The sequence below is a fragment of the Ziziphus jujuba genome, chromosome 3 (genome assembly GCF_031755915.1).
Source record: "Ziziphus jujuba cultivar Dongzao chromosome 3, ASM3175591v1".
In the NCBI taxonomy this organism is placed as follows: domain Eukaryota; kingdom Viridiplantae; phylum Streptophyta; class Magnoliopsida; order Rosales; family Rhamnaceae; genus Ziziphus; species Ziziphus jujuba.
The window spans coordinates 9,340,262-9,356,972 of NC_083381.1; the positions used below are offsets into that span (position 1 = coordinate 9,340,262).

A 16,711-nucleotide genomic window follows, 5' to 3' on the forward strand; every position below is an offset into this window, starting at 1 on the left:
TTCTCTTTTATTTATTCTTTATATATATATATATACACAACTAATTATTTATTTATTTCTTAACGAATACTGCTGACAATTTCATTCCAGCAAAAATAACCATTTATGCAAGGCACCAAAAAAAAATGTAAATAAATTTTTGTATAGTAAAGTTTGAAAACGGTATCACCACAAAGCCCTCTTATATAACTAAAAAAAAGGCAAGGCTATACTAGACAATCAAACTGTAAACTCCTACTGAAGTCCATGGCACCCTTACTTGATACACCAATCTCCAACAACGTTGTTGTATGGCAACTTCAATGTTTCATCATTATTCTAGTATTTGTTTGTTCCTATAATTCTTCAACAATTCTGTCTACTTCTTCAACAACAATTAGAGAAGTTGATGCCCTTCTGAAATGGAAGGACACCTTTGATATTCATCCCACTTATTCTTCTCTAGCCTATTGGCAATTCCACCTCGTCAGCTTTTACTAATTCTTCTCATCGCTATCAAGATAACAGCTCCTGCTATTGGTTCACTATCATTTACAACAAGCTTGCAAGTGTCATTGAGATTAATTTTACAAGTAGTGATCTGAGAGGTACGCTTCAATATTTCAACTTCTCCTATTTTCCTAGCTTACTCACCCTTGACTTGTGTAACAATTCCCTTAATGGAAGTATCCCTGGCAATATTAGCAACCTTTCTACATTCACCCTCCTTTATTTAGGGAGCAATCATCTTTCTGGAAACATACCATCCCAAATATACCTCATGACAAGGTTGCGTTTCCTTGTTGTGGCTGAAAACTATTTAGATGGCTCTATACCACCTGAAATAGGTATGTTGGAGTCTCTTGAGGTGTTTTATGCCTATAACAACAATATTTCAGGTTCAATTCCCGTGTCCGTTGGAAACCTGAGTAGGTTAATAACCTTGGCTCTTCCTGGTAACAACATAAATGGATCCACTTGTGGTGAGATTGGACAGCATAAGTCTCTTGTCAAGCTATTTTTGTATGAAAACCATCCTACTGGCTCAATTCCTATATCCATTAGATAGTTTAAATCTCTCTCTCTCTCTTCTTCATCTAGGTCAAAACCATCTTACTGGCTCAATTCCTACAACCATTGCATACCTTTGCTCCCTAACCAAAATTTTCTTATGCGATAACCATCTTACGGATCCGTTCCTTCAGAAATCAACAACCATACGAATTTTGAAGAATTCCAACTGTACAACAACAATTTGTCTGGCTATCTTCCAGAGAATATTTTTACGGGTGGGAGGCTTGTACGATATGTAATGAGTGATAACTACTTTGTCGGTTCTAGTCTAAAAAGCATGAAAAAGTGTAATTCATTAGTCCATGTTATACTTCAAGGGAACAAACTAAGAGGAAATATATCAGAAGACTTCGAAATATACCCAAACTTGGATTACAAGGATTTAAGCAACAATAATTTTTTTTGAGAGCTTACTAGAAAGTGGGGACAATGTCCAAAGCTCTCTATGCTAAACATCTCTAATAAGAAAATTTTTGGCAAGCTACCTCATGAACTTGGGGATGCTACTCAATTGCAAAAGTTGGCCTTATAACAATTTTGTATTAATAATGGAATAAATGGTTTGTTTTAATGGATTTTTATTGTGTATTAATGGTGGCCGTTTGTTTCCTAACATGTTGGGTTTTGGTAAAAGGGTTTTTTGACTAAACCGATTTATTAGCAAAAGGAGAGAAGACTTTTTTATGGTTTTTGAATATTGAGAGAAAAATATTGTGAAAATTTGTTGGATTACATAGTGTGATAAAGCTTAGGTACTGGAAGTTTGTAGAGGACAATCTTAATGGTGCCGTGTCCAAGATTTTAACAATCGGTTGTATCCTAAAAGATGAACACCATAGAAACATCCGCACTGGTAGGGCGAAAATTGTTTTAAGGACAGTATGGTATTATATAGGCCTCGGATAGATTAACAAATTGTACACAAATAGGTTCTGAATGCTGTTAAATTTTTTTTCCTTATTTTCCTATTTTAATTTTCTAACATTCTTAAGACGATCTTTTGAACATTTAGGTGTTTGAAAATTTATATTTGTTTATTTATATACTTGTTTGTGACTTCTATGATATACCTATGTAACTATGTGGTGATATATTTATATGGTTGTATGTTTAATTTGTTTAGGTATTTGATTTTCCTTTGTTTCTTCAATAATTATCACTATTATTTGATTGCCCATGTTTTTGTAAGAATTTTAGTGGTTTTTTGATCACTTTCCTTAGCTGGAACACTAGAAAAAAGTGAAAAAATCAGAATCAGGTTGGTCGACCAGTTTAATAGTGAAATAGGCCAAAATCAACCCGGCTGAAGGTTGAAGATAGGTCAAAAAATGGGTTAACTAGTTGAATTTTGCATTCGTGGATTGGAATTTTAATTCTATGAGATTCAACCCATATGAGCCAAGCCTGTGTATAGAACAGGTTAATGTTTAGCCCAATACGCAAGGCCTAATATTAAATCTGGCCCAATTATTTTGGGGCTACCACGTGTCATGGAAAGAATGGTGCCACATGGTGCACAGTGGTAAGGCCACTTGTCACACAGTGGTAGTGCTATATGTCAAACAGTGAGAGGATATGTATCGAATAGTGGCGAGGCCACGTGTTGCACTGTGGCAAGACTGTTCCGAACAGTGCAAAAGCCATGTGTTAGCCACTAATGAGGACATATGTTGCACAGTGACAAGGGCCACGTGTCATGAGGAACATGGGCCAGGCGTCGGCCAGTAGAATAGTACATGTGTCTCACCAAGGTATGGACACATGTTGTGACACGTGTCTACCAATTACAATGGCATGTGTCCTGTTGAGGTTGGTCCACATGGCCAATGCTTGTGATGTCAGTGGTGCCACATCACCAAGGTGCCATGTCAATGATGATGTCAGCTGATGGGTGTATAAAGTAATTTTGTAAGTGTATACAGCAATTTTGGATGGATACAGAAATTTCATAGGTGTATAAGGTGAAACCCATAAAATCACATTGTTGTAATTTCTTATTTTGAAATTGGTTTTAATTTGTTTGTTGGGATTTAAAATAGCAACTAATTGATTTTTGTTTTTGTGATTTTACAGAAATGGCAAGTGGATTAGATAATGAGACTTTTGATGCGAGGTCAACTGGGTTTACTGCACATATGCCAACTCCAACACCTGGAGTCCAAATGCCTCCTCTTGCACCGGTTACTATACCCAGGAATCAAGCTGAGCAACCAAAGAAATTTAATGGAGCAAACTTTAAGAGATAGCAATAGAAAAATGTTGTTTTACTTGACTATCCAAAACCTTGCAAGGTTCTTGACTAAAGATGCTCCTCCAAGTAATAATGAGAGTGATATAGAAACAATCATGACGGTGGATGCATTGAATCATTCTGATTATTTATGTTGGAATTATGTCTTAAAAGGCCTATCAGATGCTTTTTATGAAGTGTACGGTAGCACAAAAACAGCAAAAGAGTTGTGAAAAACTTTAGACCGCAAGTACAAAATTGAGAATGCTAGTTTTGGAAAGTTTGTTATAGGCCGATTCTTGAAATTCATGATGCTGGATTGAATGCCTTTGATGACTCAAGTACATGAATTACAAGTGCTCATTTAAGAACTTCTTACTGAAGGGATGATAATTAATGAAGCCCTTCAAGTGGCATCTATGATTAAGAATGATACAAACCTAGGTTGACTCGCGCCTAAACCCATATTATATTAGCCTAGATGTCAATTAAGTTTAAATTCTTATGGAAACTCAACCCCTAATCAACTTGTGACTTAATACCTTAGTATAGATTATAAACACCACAATAGGTGATGAATGTCCTATTGATAAATCAAAACTAAAACACTCACTCTCTAATGGTGTTTTAGTTGTTCAAAGAGAACTAAGAGAATTTTATCTCACAAATAATTTTATAAATAATATTAAAGGTGTGTTGTTCTTGAAAAATAAGCCCTTAAATAGGCTAAAGTCACAAAACAATAAACCTTAAAAAACTAAGACAAAACCAGCTATACATTGACAAATTCCTAATGTGACCGAAATTCCATTCCTTTCCTAATCTAATTTTGATTAATTAATTTCTTTATTTTGAATTAGGAATTAAATAATTTACAATTGAAATAATAAAAATAATAACTTTCCTAAGTTGATTTTTCTAGTAAATAAATAAATAAAAACCAAATAAAAGACTAATTACCTAAAACAAAAAGTTAATTTCAAATTAGGAAACTAATTGACTAGTTTGACCACTAAGGTATTTTTGACCAATTTCTAGCTTCTAAAGGCTCTAAATCAACTCCTATATGCCATGTAAGATGCCAAATTGGATTAATAATGATTCCCATACGTTGCCCTTGATTGGAACAAGGACAAAATGCCAAATCAGCAAAATACAACCAGGGGCAAAAACAGCAAAATCAGCCAAGAATTTCTTCTATGTGTAAATCACCATTTTGGATGCTTTTGATTCTACCTTGGCTTGATTCCATGACCTCTTAGTGATATTAACTAAATTCAAGAAGTGCTAAACCCATTCCATGCTTTCGGAGTCCATAAATGTACTAAAACAGCTACCCGAGCCCGTATCAGCCTCCATGACTTGGATGCATAAAACAGGTCTTGTATCTTTGGGTATGGATAAACCATTTGTGAATTGATAACTCCCTATATGAATTCATCCAGGTTGTCTTTAAATCTCTTGGCTTGTACTCTAGTGATTGGCTCGGTCTTCACCTGTATTGGATCAGCACCTTAGTGGATTGTTGGTTGTGCGGACAAGGGCGGATTCTCATCAAAGAAGCTACCTCCTAGTCGGAGAGACTTCAAAAATTATCTTAAACATAAAAGGAAAAAAATGGATATGGAGGCTTTTATTGGTAAACTTCACATCGAAGATGACAATAGAAGATCTGATAAAAGAATTTTGAAGGCCAAGGTCAAGGCCAATGTTATGGAGCATGGTTAGAGCTCAAAGAATAAGAAAAAGACTAGAAGAGATTCCAAGTTGGGGCCTAAAGGAGGGATCTCCAAGAAGGCCAAATTTCAAGGAAAATGCTTTAATTATGGTAAGATGGATCACAGAGCGGTGGAACGTAGGTTGCCAAAAATGAAGAAGAACAAAAAGGCAATGATGATGGAACAAATCACTTAAGAGGTCGATGATATTGATCTAGGTGCTGTTGTCTCTAAAGTGAACTTGGTGGGATCAAATCCTAAAGAGTGGTGGATTGATACTAGTGTGACTCACCACATTTGTTTAAACAAAAACTTGTTCACTTCCTTCGAACCAAGTAAAATTTATGAGAAGTTGTTCATAGGGAATTCTACCACATCCGAAATCTAAAGGGTAGGGTAAGGTAATCATAAAGATAACCTCTAGAAAGGATATGACTCTGAACAATGTGCTGTACGTTCAAGATATTTGCACGAATTTGGTGTCTAGATTGCTTTTGAGCAAGCATGGTTTGCAAATGATGTTTGAGTTTGATAAGGTTATTTTGTCCAAATATGAAATGTTTATGGGAATAGGCTATATAGTCAATGGTTTGTTTAAATTGAATGTAATGACTGTAAAGCCAAATGAAATGAATAAAGCTGGTACTTCTTCTACTTACTTGCTTGAGTCTTCCAATTTATGGCATGGTCGGTTAGGTCATGTTAATTATAATTCTCTGCGAAGATTAATTAATTTGAATCATATTCCCAAATTTGAAATTGATTCCAAACATAAATGTGACACATGTGTAAAAGTAAAAATAATGAGGTTGTCATATGAAATGAATGAAAGGAATATCCAGCCTCTAGATTTAATCCATAGCGATGTATGTCATTTGAAATTCACACCAACTAGAGGTGGTAATAAGTATTTTATCACCTTTATTGATGATAGCATGAAATATTGCTATGTATACTTGCTTAAGAGTAAGGATGAGGCAATAAAGAAGTTTATTTTTTATAATTCTGAAGTTGAGAATCAACTCAATATAAGATTAAAGCAATAAGAAGTGATCATGGTGGCAAGAATGTAACTCCATTTTGGTAAGTATTGTGCTTAACATGGTATTAGATATGAAGTTACACCATCATATTCACCACAGTGGCTGAATGGAAAAATTGTACTTGGAAAGATATGAAAAATTAACTTAGAAAAGTTGATATTTTATTATTTCAGTTGTAAATTAATTAATTCCCAATTCCATAATTAATAAATTAGTTAACCAAAATAGGATTAGGAAATTAAGTGAAATTCAGCCACCATTGTTTTCTTTTCTTTGTCATTGGCCGAATTTTACCCTAATAATTTAGTGTTTTTGTTTTGTTTTTCAAACATATTTAAAAGCTTATTTTCTCAATAAAATTTAGTACATCATTCATACTGAAAAATATTTGTGATAAAGAATTCTCTTTGTTCTCTTTGAACACCTAAAACACTTAATAAAAATTAAATGTTTTAGTTTGACTTATCAATAGGACATCCATCAACTATTGTGGCATCTTCATCTATACTAAGGTTTCTAATCATAAGGTGATTAGGGCTCAAGGTGATGATAAGAATCTAAACTTAATTTTCGATCCGGACTAATTTAATACGGGTTTAGGAGCGAGTCGACCTAGGTTCATATGATTTAGTATTAGAACCGAATTTTGTTCAGGCTCGATTGATCTTATGTGCTTTATTTTGTTTTATGTTATTTTGCCATTTTAGCATTAGGTTAAGGTTGTTTCTATCTTCTACACATTTTGCATTACAAAAAAAAAAAAAAAAAAAAGATTTTTCTTTATAGCTGAATTTGTTCCTTGTTTTATTCAAATTTTTGCTTCCTAGTTTGTTGGTTGTTTTGCATATTAGTTCTTAGTAATTTGGTTTATTGTTGATTTTTCTTTGCTATTTTAATCTTAAATTAGTTGCATTCATATATTGAAAATAAAAAGAGTTTGAGAACATATTGCATAAAATCTACAAATTTTTGCAATTTGTATTTGTTGAAAGTTGATATCGGTTTTGATGGAATTTTGGGTGTTGGAATTGTAATTTTTGGGGTTGATTTTTGTGAGTAATTAAAAAAAAAAAAAAAAAAGAAGAAAAGCCAAATAAAAAAAATTTACTACACAAAAGGCCGGTTTTGAAGTTTGAAAGGTTTGAATATTGTTTTCTTGAGAATTGTTGGAGTTGCTACTGTTTCATTCAATATTGGCTGCTGGAAATTTGAATTTTGAGTGCTAAAATTGTTTGGATTTAAATTGGTAAAGAATTTGAAACAAAAAACTTAAAATTATGGGAATTACAACCAACAACTTTTTCCATATTTTGATCAAAATGGTTCTTGTACATTGTTTGAATCTCTTTTCTAAATTTAATCCTTGAATTTTTGATTTCTTAATATTCTAGTATGCTCCTTATTAATTCTGAAAATTACTTGTTGATTTACCTTACTTTTGGTTAGTTAGGCCGAGACTAGTTTTTGTTAATTCACTCGGTATTTGTTTTGTTTTAGTTGCTGTTTTGTTGATAAGTTTAATTAAGGCATACTTGTGATCTAGCTGCTGTTTTGAGTGTGTTTTAATAAAAATTTGAGATATTGTTATGAGTGGAAAAAGGAAAGAGAGTGTGAGCCTAAAAGAAGGTTAAAAGCCAGAACTAGTGTACAAACACGAGTGTCGAGACCTTATTTGAGTGAAACACATAAGGGAGTGATTTTGTGAGAATTTTTATGTTATTTATACTAACATGGCAGATTCAAGAATGAGAGGAGGAGATGGCTAATTCAGAATTAATGAAGAGGAATCCGTTGGGCTGAAGGTGATTCTCGAGCAACGCGAAGTGGAGGTGAACCTACTGACATGATGATGACCTTGGAAACATTAAGGTCAGCAAACCACCATTTTTGGGTAAGAGTGATCCAGAAGCGTACTTAGAGTGGGAGGAGCATATGGAGATGATATTTGATTGCCATAATTATTCCAAGGCAAAGAAGGTAAAGTTGGCCACTTTAGAATTTGGACATTATGCATTCCAGTGGTGGACCCGAAGGAGATTTGGTGATGAATTAATTACTATTTGGTGACAAATGAGGGGACCATGAGGAGGAGATTTGTGCCAACTCACTATCATAGGTTGCTGCATCAAAGACTCTAGTCATTAACTTAAGGAAGTTGGACCGTGGAGGATTGCTATAAAGAGATGGAGATGCTCATAATGAGATTGTGCATAAATGAGCATCATGAGGCAACCATGGCACGGTTTTTATGATGGAATTTGGTGTAGGTTTATGTTGTTGTACACTACAGCACAATCATTCAAGGTGTTAGTCAAGAATGATTGTTGTTGGTTCTTGGTTCTTGATTTTGTTTTTTTGGGTTTGTTAAGGTTTTGTTTCTGGTTTTAATGGAGGTTTGGGGTTCTTGAGAAGGTTGTTAGCTTTTGGGAAGAAGAAGAAAACAAATGTAGTAGTTGAGAGAGGGAGAGAGAGAGCCAAAAATGTTGTTTTTCAAAATCTGTTTTTTGAATATTTTCTTTCTCAACGTTTTCATTACAATTTTCATACTTTTAAATACATCAAAAAGAAAATAAGCCATGCTGCCATATTGAGCAATAAATACAAAAGCATTAAAAGTAACCAACCAAGCCAAACTACCTTAACTAACACTAATCAATGTGCTGGGCATGCAAGAAACCTTCTTTAATGGGCAGTTCAGGCAGTTTTGTCCAGATTTCTGGGCAACAAAACTGCACCAGGGTCAGATTGTTTAAGGCTTAACTCAGCCTTCCCAGCTCCAAATTGGGCCATTCTTTTTGTTGCTGCTTCCTCTGCGTTTCTAGTTTATTATATCCAAAATTCAGATCCAAATCCCAAACCTTCTTCAAACGGCATCCAAGGAAGTGGACTTATGTTGCTGGAAATACAATTCCAGTAACTAGACAAAAAGGCCCTAAGCTTTAGTTAATTGAGCTTAGGGCATTACAAAAAGGATATTGTTCTTAAACATTACAAGATAAAATAAAATGTATAAACATAAATAATGTTTGGTCTTTGATGTTACAAAATAAAGAGTGCAAGTGTAACCGAACTACCTTGCACATTGTGGCAAGATCACCACATTTCAACATTTTAGGTGGTTTGAATTATGAGATAGCCAACCAAGTGGAGTTACAACAATATGTAGAATTGAAGGAGATGCTTCATGTAGCCATTAAGATTGAAAACCAATTCAAGAGGATGGGTACAAGGTCATGGTTTGGAGGTGTTTCTAAAAACAGGAGACCTAATTCAAGTGTTTGGAAAAGTAAAGGACAAAACTGAAGCAAGGAGATGAGAGCACCAATCGGCCAAGGAGGGACGATAGGGCCGAACCTATCAAGCACACATATTTGAAGGTAAATCTGATCCTAAACCTTCAAGAACTCAAATTCTTGTGTGTTTAAAATGTCAAGACCGAGGACATATTGCCAATCAACATCCAAACTAAAGAATCATGTTGTTGAAGGACAATGGCAAGTTGGAGTTTGATAGTGATAAAGCTAAAATTGAGTTTGAGCATGAAGAGGAAGAAATTGAAGATGAAACCAAGACTCTCAAAGCTTCAAATGCCAAATTGAGCTTGGTGGTAAGGAAGGTGTTGACTGTATACAAGGATGAGGACTAAGCTCAAAGAGAAAACATCTTTCAGACCCGATGTGAAATTCAAGGTAACATTTGTAGTATGATAATTGATAGTCAAAGTTCTTAGATGTAATTAGTAATGTGGTAGTTGAGAAATTAGGGTTAACAACCATTAAACATCCCAAACCATATAGATTACAATGGCCTAATGATAGTGGTGAGATGTAAGTGAACAAACAAGCCAAGGTAAAATTCAGCATTAATAAATATATGGATGTTGTTTTATGGGACGTTGTTCCCATGCATGCTGGCCATATTTTATTAGGTAGACCATGGCAATTTGATAAAGATACCCTACAGCATGGTAGATAGAAACAAAGGAGGCCAAATTTGATTAAGTAGACAATGGCAATTTAAGGGAAAGAAGATTAAGCTGGAGTTATTAATTCCAAAGGAAGTATAGAGACTAACTTCAAATGCAACAAAGGAAGGAGGTCGAAAAGCTTAAAAAAAGGGCTAGTGTGGCACCCATGGCCTCATCACCTATCCAAGAGGGCAAGGTTGAACATTCCCATCTAGGTAAGTTTTCTAAACTCAATGGTGAGGGGAAAGAGAATGAAAAAGTTGAGAGGTAGCAAATTAAAGGAAAAGCCGAGAGCATCAGAGAGAGTGAGGTGGCCGTTAGTCACAAAGAAAAAGAGAGAAAATAAAAGAAAAAGAAGAATGTTTATCTTAGCTTGAGTGAGATTAAAAATGCATTTGTGAGTGACAAAACATTGCTGGTCATGATTTATAAAGATGTTTATCTAAATAATCAAGCTAACCTTGAAGAGCTTGAATTGCCAAGTTTTATTTCTTCTCTCTTACAGGATTTTGAAGATATTGCCTTCTTTAATTTACAAGCCAAACCATTTCTGGATTCTTGTGGATGACCCGAAGGAATACTCATGTAGACTTCTTCTGTAAGATCATCTTGAAGAAATGCATTTTTAACATCCATTTGAAATAACTTCCAACCTTGATTTGCAGCTATGGAGAGAAGAATTTGAATTGTATTCATTTTTGCAATTGGAGCAAAAGTTTCTGTGTAATCCTCTCCATATGTCTGAGTACAACCTTTTGCAACAAGTCTGGTCTTGTGTCGTTCAATGGATCCATCACTTTTAAATTTAATTTTGTATATCCAACGACAACCAACTACTTTCTCCTTAAGGAAGTTTAACATGATCCCATGTTTGGTTGTCCTCTAGTGCCTGTAATTATTCTTTCATTGCTTATTTCAAAATAGGACTATAATTAGCCTCTTCGAAAGTTTTTGGTTCATGATTCCTGGAGTCATCCTTTAAAAAAGAGACATTAGACTTAACGATATTATCATATATCAAATGAGTCTCAATAAGATAAGAAACACAATAATATGTAAAGAAATCTTTCATTCTTTCAGTTGTGGTGTTCCAACACAACTAGTGTGATGTACGATGCCATGGCCTTTGGTATATTCTATTCAATTACTAGTTCTAAACAATTTAATTTTGGCATCAAATTGAGTAGTCACCTTGTTATGAAATTCTTGAAAGATTGAACCTACTTCAGTTTTAGATTTTAATAAATAGATCTCGGTGGCTCTAGATCGGTCATCAATGAACAGGATAAAATATTTGTATCCATCATAAGAATCAATAGATGCAGGGCCCCATAAATCAAAATGAATTAGTTCAAAACATTGATTTGAAATTGAAGAAGACTTAAGGTAAATAAAATTGTTTAGAGAACTGACAAACATCACAAACATTTTACTTAACAACAATGGATGGAAAAGAACTTGACAAAACATGAGTTGATGGATGGTCAAGTCTTTTATGTAAAATTTTACTCTCCTTAACATTCTTTGTATAATAAACTCCTTTAGGAAGGTTTGAATTCAACAAAGATACTCCATTAGAATAAGTTCCCTCACCAATCTTCCTCTTCGTTTTTCGATCCTGAAAAATGATAGTAGCAGTAGAGAAAATAACATCACAGTTCAAGGAATTAGTTATCTCTCCAATAGATAAAAGTTGAATATGGAATGATGGAACAACCAAAACATTTGAGTTGGGATAATGAGGAAAGAAATTGATTTTTCCACTTTCTATGACAGGAGTAGTAGAACCATTGGCTACAGATTCTTCATGGTTATTACATTTTGGAATAAAACTATATACAGAAGAAAAATTATTGGTCATGTGATCTGTAGCTACAGAATCAATAATCCATGAAGAGACATTAGGAGTAGAAGAAGAAAGAGTTGACTCAGTAATGGTCTCACAAAATTGTTGAAAGAGCTGACTGAACTGATTCATTTGACTTTTAGAGATGGATGCATCAGCCATTGCAGCATAATCCTTTTTATTTTTCTAAAAATTTAATTTAAGATGTGGATATAGCTCTCAACATCGGTTCTTTGTGTGTCTAGGTTTACCACAATGTTCATAGTAGAAGAGTTCCTTCTTTCCCTTATATCTCAAATGATCTTTCTTTTCTAAAACTGAAAATTTTTTCTTATTAAATTTTCCAATTATCAAAGCATGAGATTCATGTGTTTCTGCATCTGGGATTGGTTCAGCCACTTTCATGGCTCGCATGTGAATTTCTTCTTGTCGAATGCTTGCACACATAATAGATAATGGAGGGAGTGTAGCATCCATAAGGATGTTGCTTATCAATGTTTCATACTTAGTTTCAAACTACTAAGTAGAGCAAATATTTTATCTTCCTCAGCTCTCTGTAGCAATGTTTTTACATCTATTGATGAGAATCCACCATACCTGCACAACCGATCTTGTAGCGGATGACATAAGGAAAATATGGTTGCCGATGCATTATCCCAAAAGTATGTATTGTTTTCTACCTTAGATGCTAGATTGCTTGGATTTAAACAATTAAAAGAACTTTACGAGCATGATAGTGACTGAAGAATTATTTAGGACTTGTACAAAACATGGTTTTAATAAATTTTACATCTTTGAGGCGTATTGTTTAGGGAAAACAAACTTTGTGTGCCTAATCGTAGCATTAGGGAATTGCTAGTGAGGGAAGGTCATGGTGGTGGTTTAATGGGTCATTTTGGTGTTTTAAAGACTTTATCCTTACTGCAAGAACAAATTTATTGGCCTAACATGAGAAGAGATGTGGAGAAAATATGTGAAAGGTGTTTGAAATGCAGAAAAGCCAAATCAAAATTGAAGCTGCATGGTTTGTATCATTCTTTGCCAATTTTAACTTTTGCTTGGGTGGATTTGTCTATGGATTGGTTTAGCCACTTTCATGGTTTGCATACAAATTTCTTCTTGTTGAATGCTTGTACTCACAGTAGATAATCGAGGGAGTGTAGCATCTATAAGGATGTTTCTCATCAATGTTTCATACTTAGGTTTCAAACTACTAAGTAGAGCAAAGATTTTATCTTCCTCAGCTCTCTATAGCAATGTTTTTACATATGTTGATGAGAATCTGCCTGTAGTTGCACAATCGATCTTGTAGCGGATGACATAAGGTAAATGTGGTTGCCGATGTATTATTCCGAAGGTATGTGTTGTTTTCTACCTTAGATACTAGATTGCTTGGATTTGAACAATTAAAAGAACTTTATGAGTATGATAATGACTTTGGAGAAATATTTAGGAACTATACAAGACGTGGTTTTAATAAATTTTACATATTGGAGGAGTATTTGTTTAGGGAAAACAAACTTTGTATGCCTAGTTGTAGCATTAAGGAATTATTAGCGAGGGAAGGTCATGGTGGTGATTTAATGGGTCATTTTGGTGTTTTAAAGACTTTATCCTTACTGCAAGAACATTTTTATTAGCCTAACATGAGAAGAGATGTAAAGAAAATATGTGAAAGATGCTTGAAATGCCGAAAAGTCAAGTCCAAGTTGAAACCGCACAGTTTGTACCTTCCATTGCCGATCCTTTCTTTTCCATGGACAGATTTGTTTATGGATTTTATTCTTGGTTTACCTACGTCAAGGACAGGTAAGGATTCAATTTTTGTTGTTGTGGATCAATTTTATAAGACGGCACATTTTATTGCATGTAACAAAACTGATGATGCATCCACTATTGCTAACTTGTTCTTTAAGGAAATTTTAAGATTGCATGGAATGCTTAGAACAATTGTTTCGGATAGAGATGCTAAGTTCTTCAGTTATTTTTGGAAAACTTTGTGGGCTAAGTTAGGAACAAAACTTTTATTTTCAACTACTTGTCATCCACAAACTAATGGACAAACTGAAGTACTAAATTAGTAAATATGACTTTGTCTGCATTGTTACGGACTTTAATTAGTAGAAATTCAAGAACAGGAGAGGAATGTTTGCCACATGTTGAATTTGCTTATACTACATCTTTACATTTAGCTACTAAATATTCATCATTTGAAATTGTTTATGGTTTTAATCCTTTGGCTCCATTAGATTTAACACCTTTACCTTTAAATGAATGTGCTAATCTAAATGTAAAATAAAAAAGTTGATTTTATGAAGCAGATCCATGATAAGACAAAGGCAGACATTTAGAGGAGGACAGAACAATATGAAATGAATACTAATCAAGGCCGAAAACAGGCTGTTTTTGAACCTGGAGATTAGGTTTGGTTGCACATAAGGAAGGAGATGTTTCCCGTGCAAGGAATGTCCAAGCTTATGCTGCGTGGAGATGGACCTTTTCAAGTTTTGGAGTGGATTAATGAAAATGCTTACAGACTTGATTTACAGGGAGAGTATAATGGTAGTTCTACATTTAATGTTACTAATTTATCTCCTTTTTCAAGGTGATGATTTCGATTAAGGGCAAATCCTTTTCATGAGGAGGGGAATGATGAGAATCCGCGCGTACCTGCACAACCGACAACCCACTAGGGTGCAAATCCGATACAGTTGAAGACCGGGCCAATCACTAGGGCTGAAGCCAAGAGATTTAAGGAAAACTTAGCTGTCTTCATTCAAGGTGCAATCAGTTCTCAAAAGGGCTTGTTCATACCCTGAAGATTCAAAGCCTGTTTAAGCACTGATAAAAACCCGGGTAGTTGTTTTCGTGTAAATACGGACTCCAGGCAGTATGGAACGGATCCAACACTTCATGGATTTAATGATTATCATTAAGAGGTCATGAAATCAAGGCAAGGCATAAGCAAAAGCAATCAAAATGGGCTTGTGCACATAGAGGGAAGAGTTGGTCGATTTTGGATTTGTTGCTGGCTTTACTGTATTTTGCTGAGTTGGCATTTTCTCTTTGTTCGAATAAAGGGCAACATGTGGGATTCAATAATAATCTAATTTGGAATCCTACATGGCATAAAGGAGTTGATTTGGTGCTCAAACTGATAAAAGAATGGTTAACGACAGCTTAGTTTGAAAGATAGTTAATTAGTTTCCTAATTTGATTTTGACTTTTTGTTTTGGGAAATTAGTCATTTATTTGGTTTCTATTTATTTATTTGCTGAAAAAATCAACTTAGAAAGTTATTATTTTATAATTTTCATTGTAAATTAATTAATTCATAATTCAAAATTAAGGAATTAATTAATCAAAATTAGTATTAGGAAAGGAATGAAAATTCGGCCTCATTAGGAAATTGACATTGTATGGCCGGTTTTCTCTTAGATTTTTAGAGTTTATTGGTTTGTGACTTTAACCTATTTAAGAGTTATTTTTTAATGAGAATGCACCTTCAATATTATTCAGAAAATTAATTGTGAGATAGAATTCTCTTAGTTCTCTTTGAACACCTAAAACACCATTAGAGAGTGAGTGTTTTAGTTTTGACTTCTTAATAAGGTTTCCACTCTTTGAACACCTAAAACACCATTAGAGAGTGAGTGTTTTAGTTTTGACTTATCAATAGGGCTTCCATAACCTATTGTGGCTTCTTCATTATACCAACGTTTCTAATCACAGGTTGGTTAGGGGTTAAGGTTTTTCCATAAGAACTTGAACTTAATTGAGACCCAAGCTAATTTACGGGTTTAGGCACAAGTCGACCTAGGTTATCAAGTGGATGATACAGATTCAATTTGTCCCATAATTTTTTGAGATGGCCAAGATGTTCACTAAATGTTTTATCACCTTGTTTTGCTCTTGTAATCTCAAGCTTTAATTCATAAACGTGAAATGCATTGTTTTTGTTACCATATAATTATGTGACAGCTTCCCATAACTCTCTTGTAGATTCTAAATAGGTGAATATTTCACTAATTTGTGGATCCATAGAATTTAAGATACATGATCTAACAAGTTGATCGGTAGCTATCCAATCTTCAAATTTGACCTCACTCTTTCTGGACAATTAAAGTTGCCATCTATATAACCCCATTTTCGCTTGCCACTAAGCAACAAAGTAACAGCCCTTGACCAAGATATGAAATCAAATCCATTCAAAGGAACAAATGAAAGCTTTAGACTATGATATGAATCAACCATAGTCAAACACGCAGGAAGAGAAAGAGGAAAAAAATGTAGAAGAAACAAGAAAAAAATATAAGACCTGCTCTGATACCATGAAGAAATTAAAAAAGAGTTTTGACAAGGTTTGTAATACTTGTATATGTTTATAAAAGAATATTGTGGTATTTATATAGAAGAAATAGACTACTCAATAAGGCTAGATACAAAATGCCTTTAAAGAGTGTCTTAATAAAGTTTCTCTATACAAATAAAAATTCAAATTAAATCCTTGTGTAGAAGTCAACCACTCCTAACGGGTATAAGTTTCCTTCCACGGCAAGTCAACCAACATACCCATTCACACAGAACCTTTCCTTATTTATTAATTATTTTCTCTCTATCAATAGGCTGTTTCTTTTATCAGAGCTTGCTTACACGATTGAAGTAAATGACAAGTATGATGTGTACAGCTTTGGAGTTGTAATATTATAAGTGATAATGGGAAAGTTGTCTCTTTTAGCATCATCATCGTTTGATGAGCATCTACCTGTACCAACACAATCGACTATCCGCTGGGATGCTGATCCTTTATAGATGAAGTAGGGATCAATCACTAGGGCACAGGCTAGGAAATTC

The 16,711-nt window shown here is 34.2% G+C and overlaps 1 protein-coding gene across 1 annotated transcript; it reads left to right on the forward strand.

Annotated features, from left to right (window-relative positions):
- Nucleotides 1–760: 760 nt before the first annotated feature.
- LOC132803083 (leucine-rich repeat protein 1-like) lies at nucleotides 761–3,299 on the forward strand. Its single transcript, XM_060815321.1, has 2 exons — nucleotides 761–962; nucleotides 3,127–3,299. The coding sequence occupies exons 1-2, from the start codon at nucleotides 761–763 to the stop codon at nucleotides 3,297–3,299; spliced, it is 375 nt and encodes a 124-aa protein (XP_060671304.1).
- Nucleotides 3,300–16,711: the final 13,412 nt, after the last annotated feature.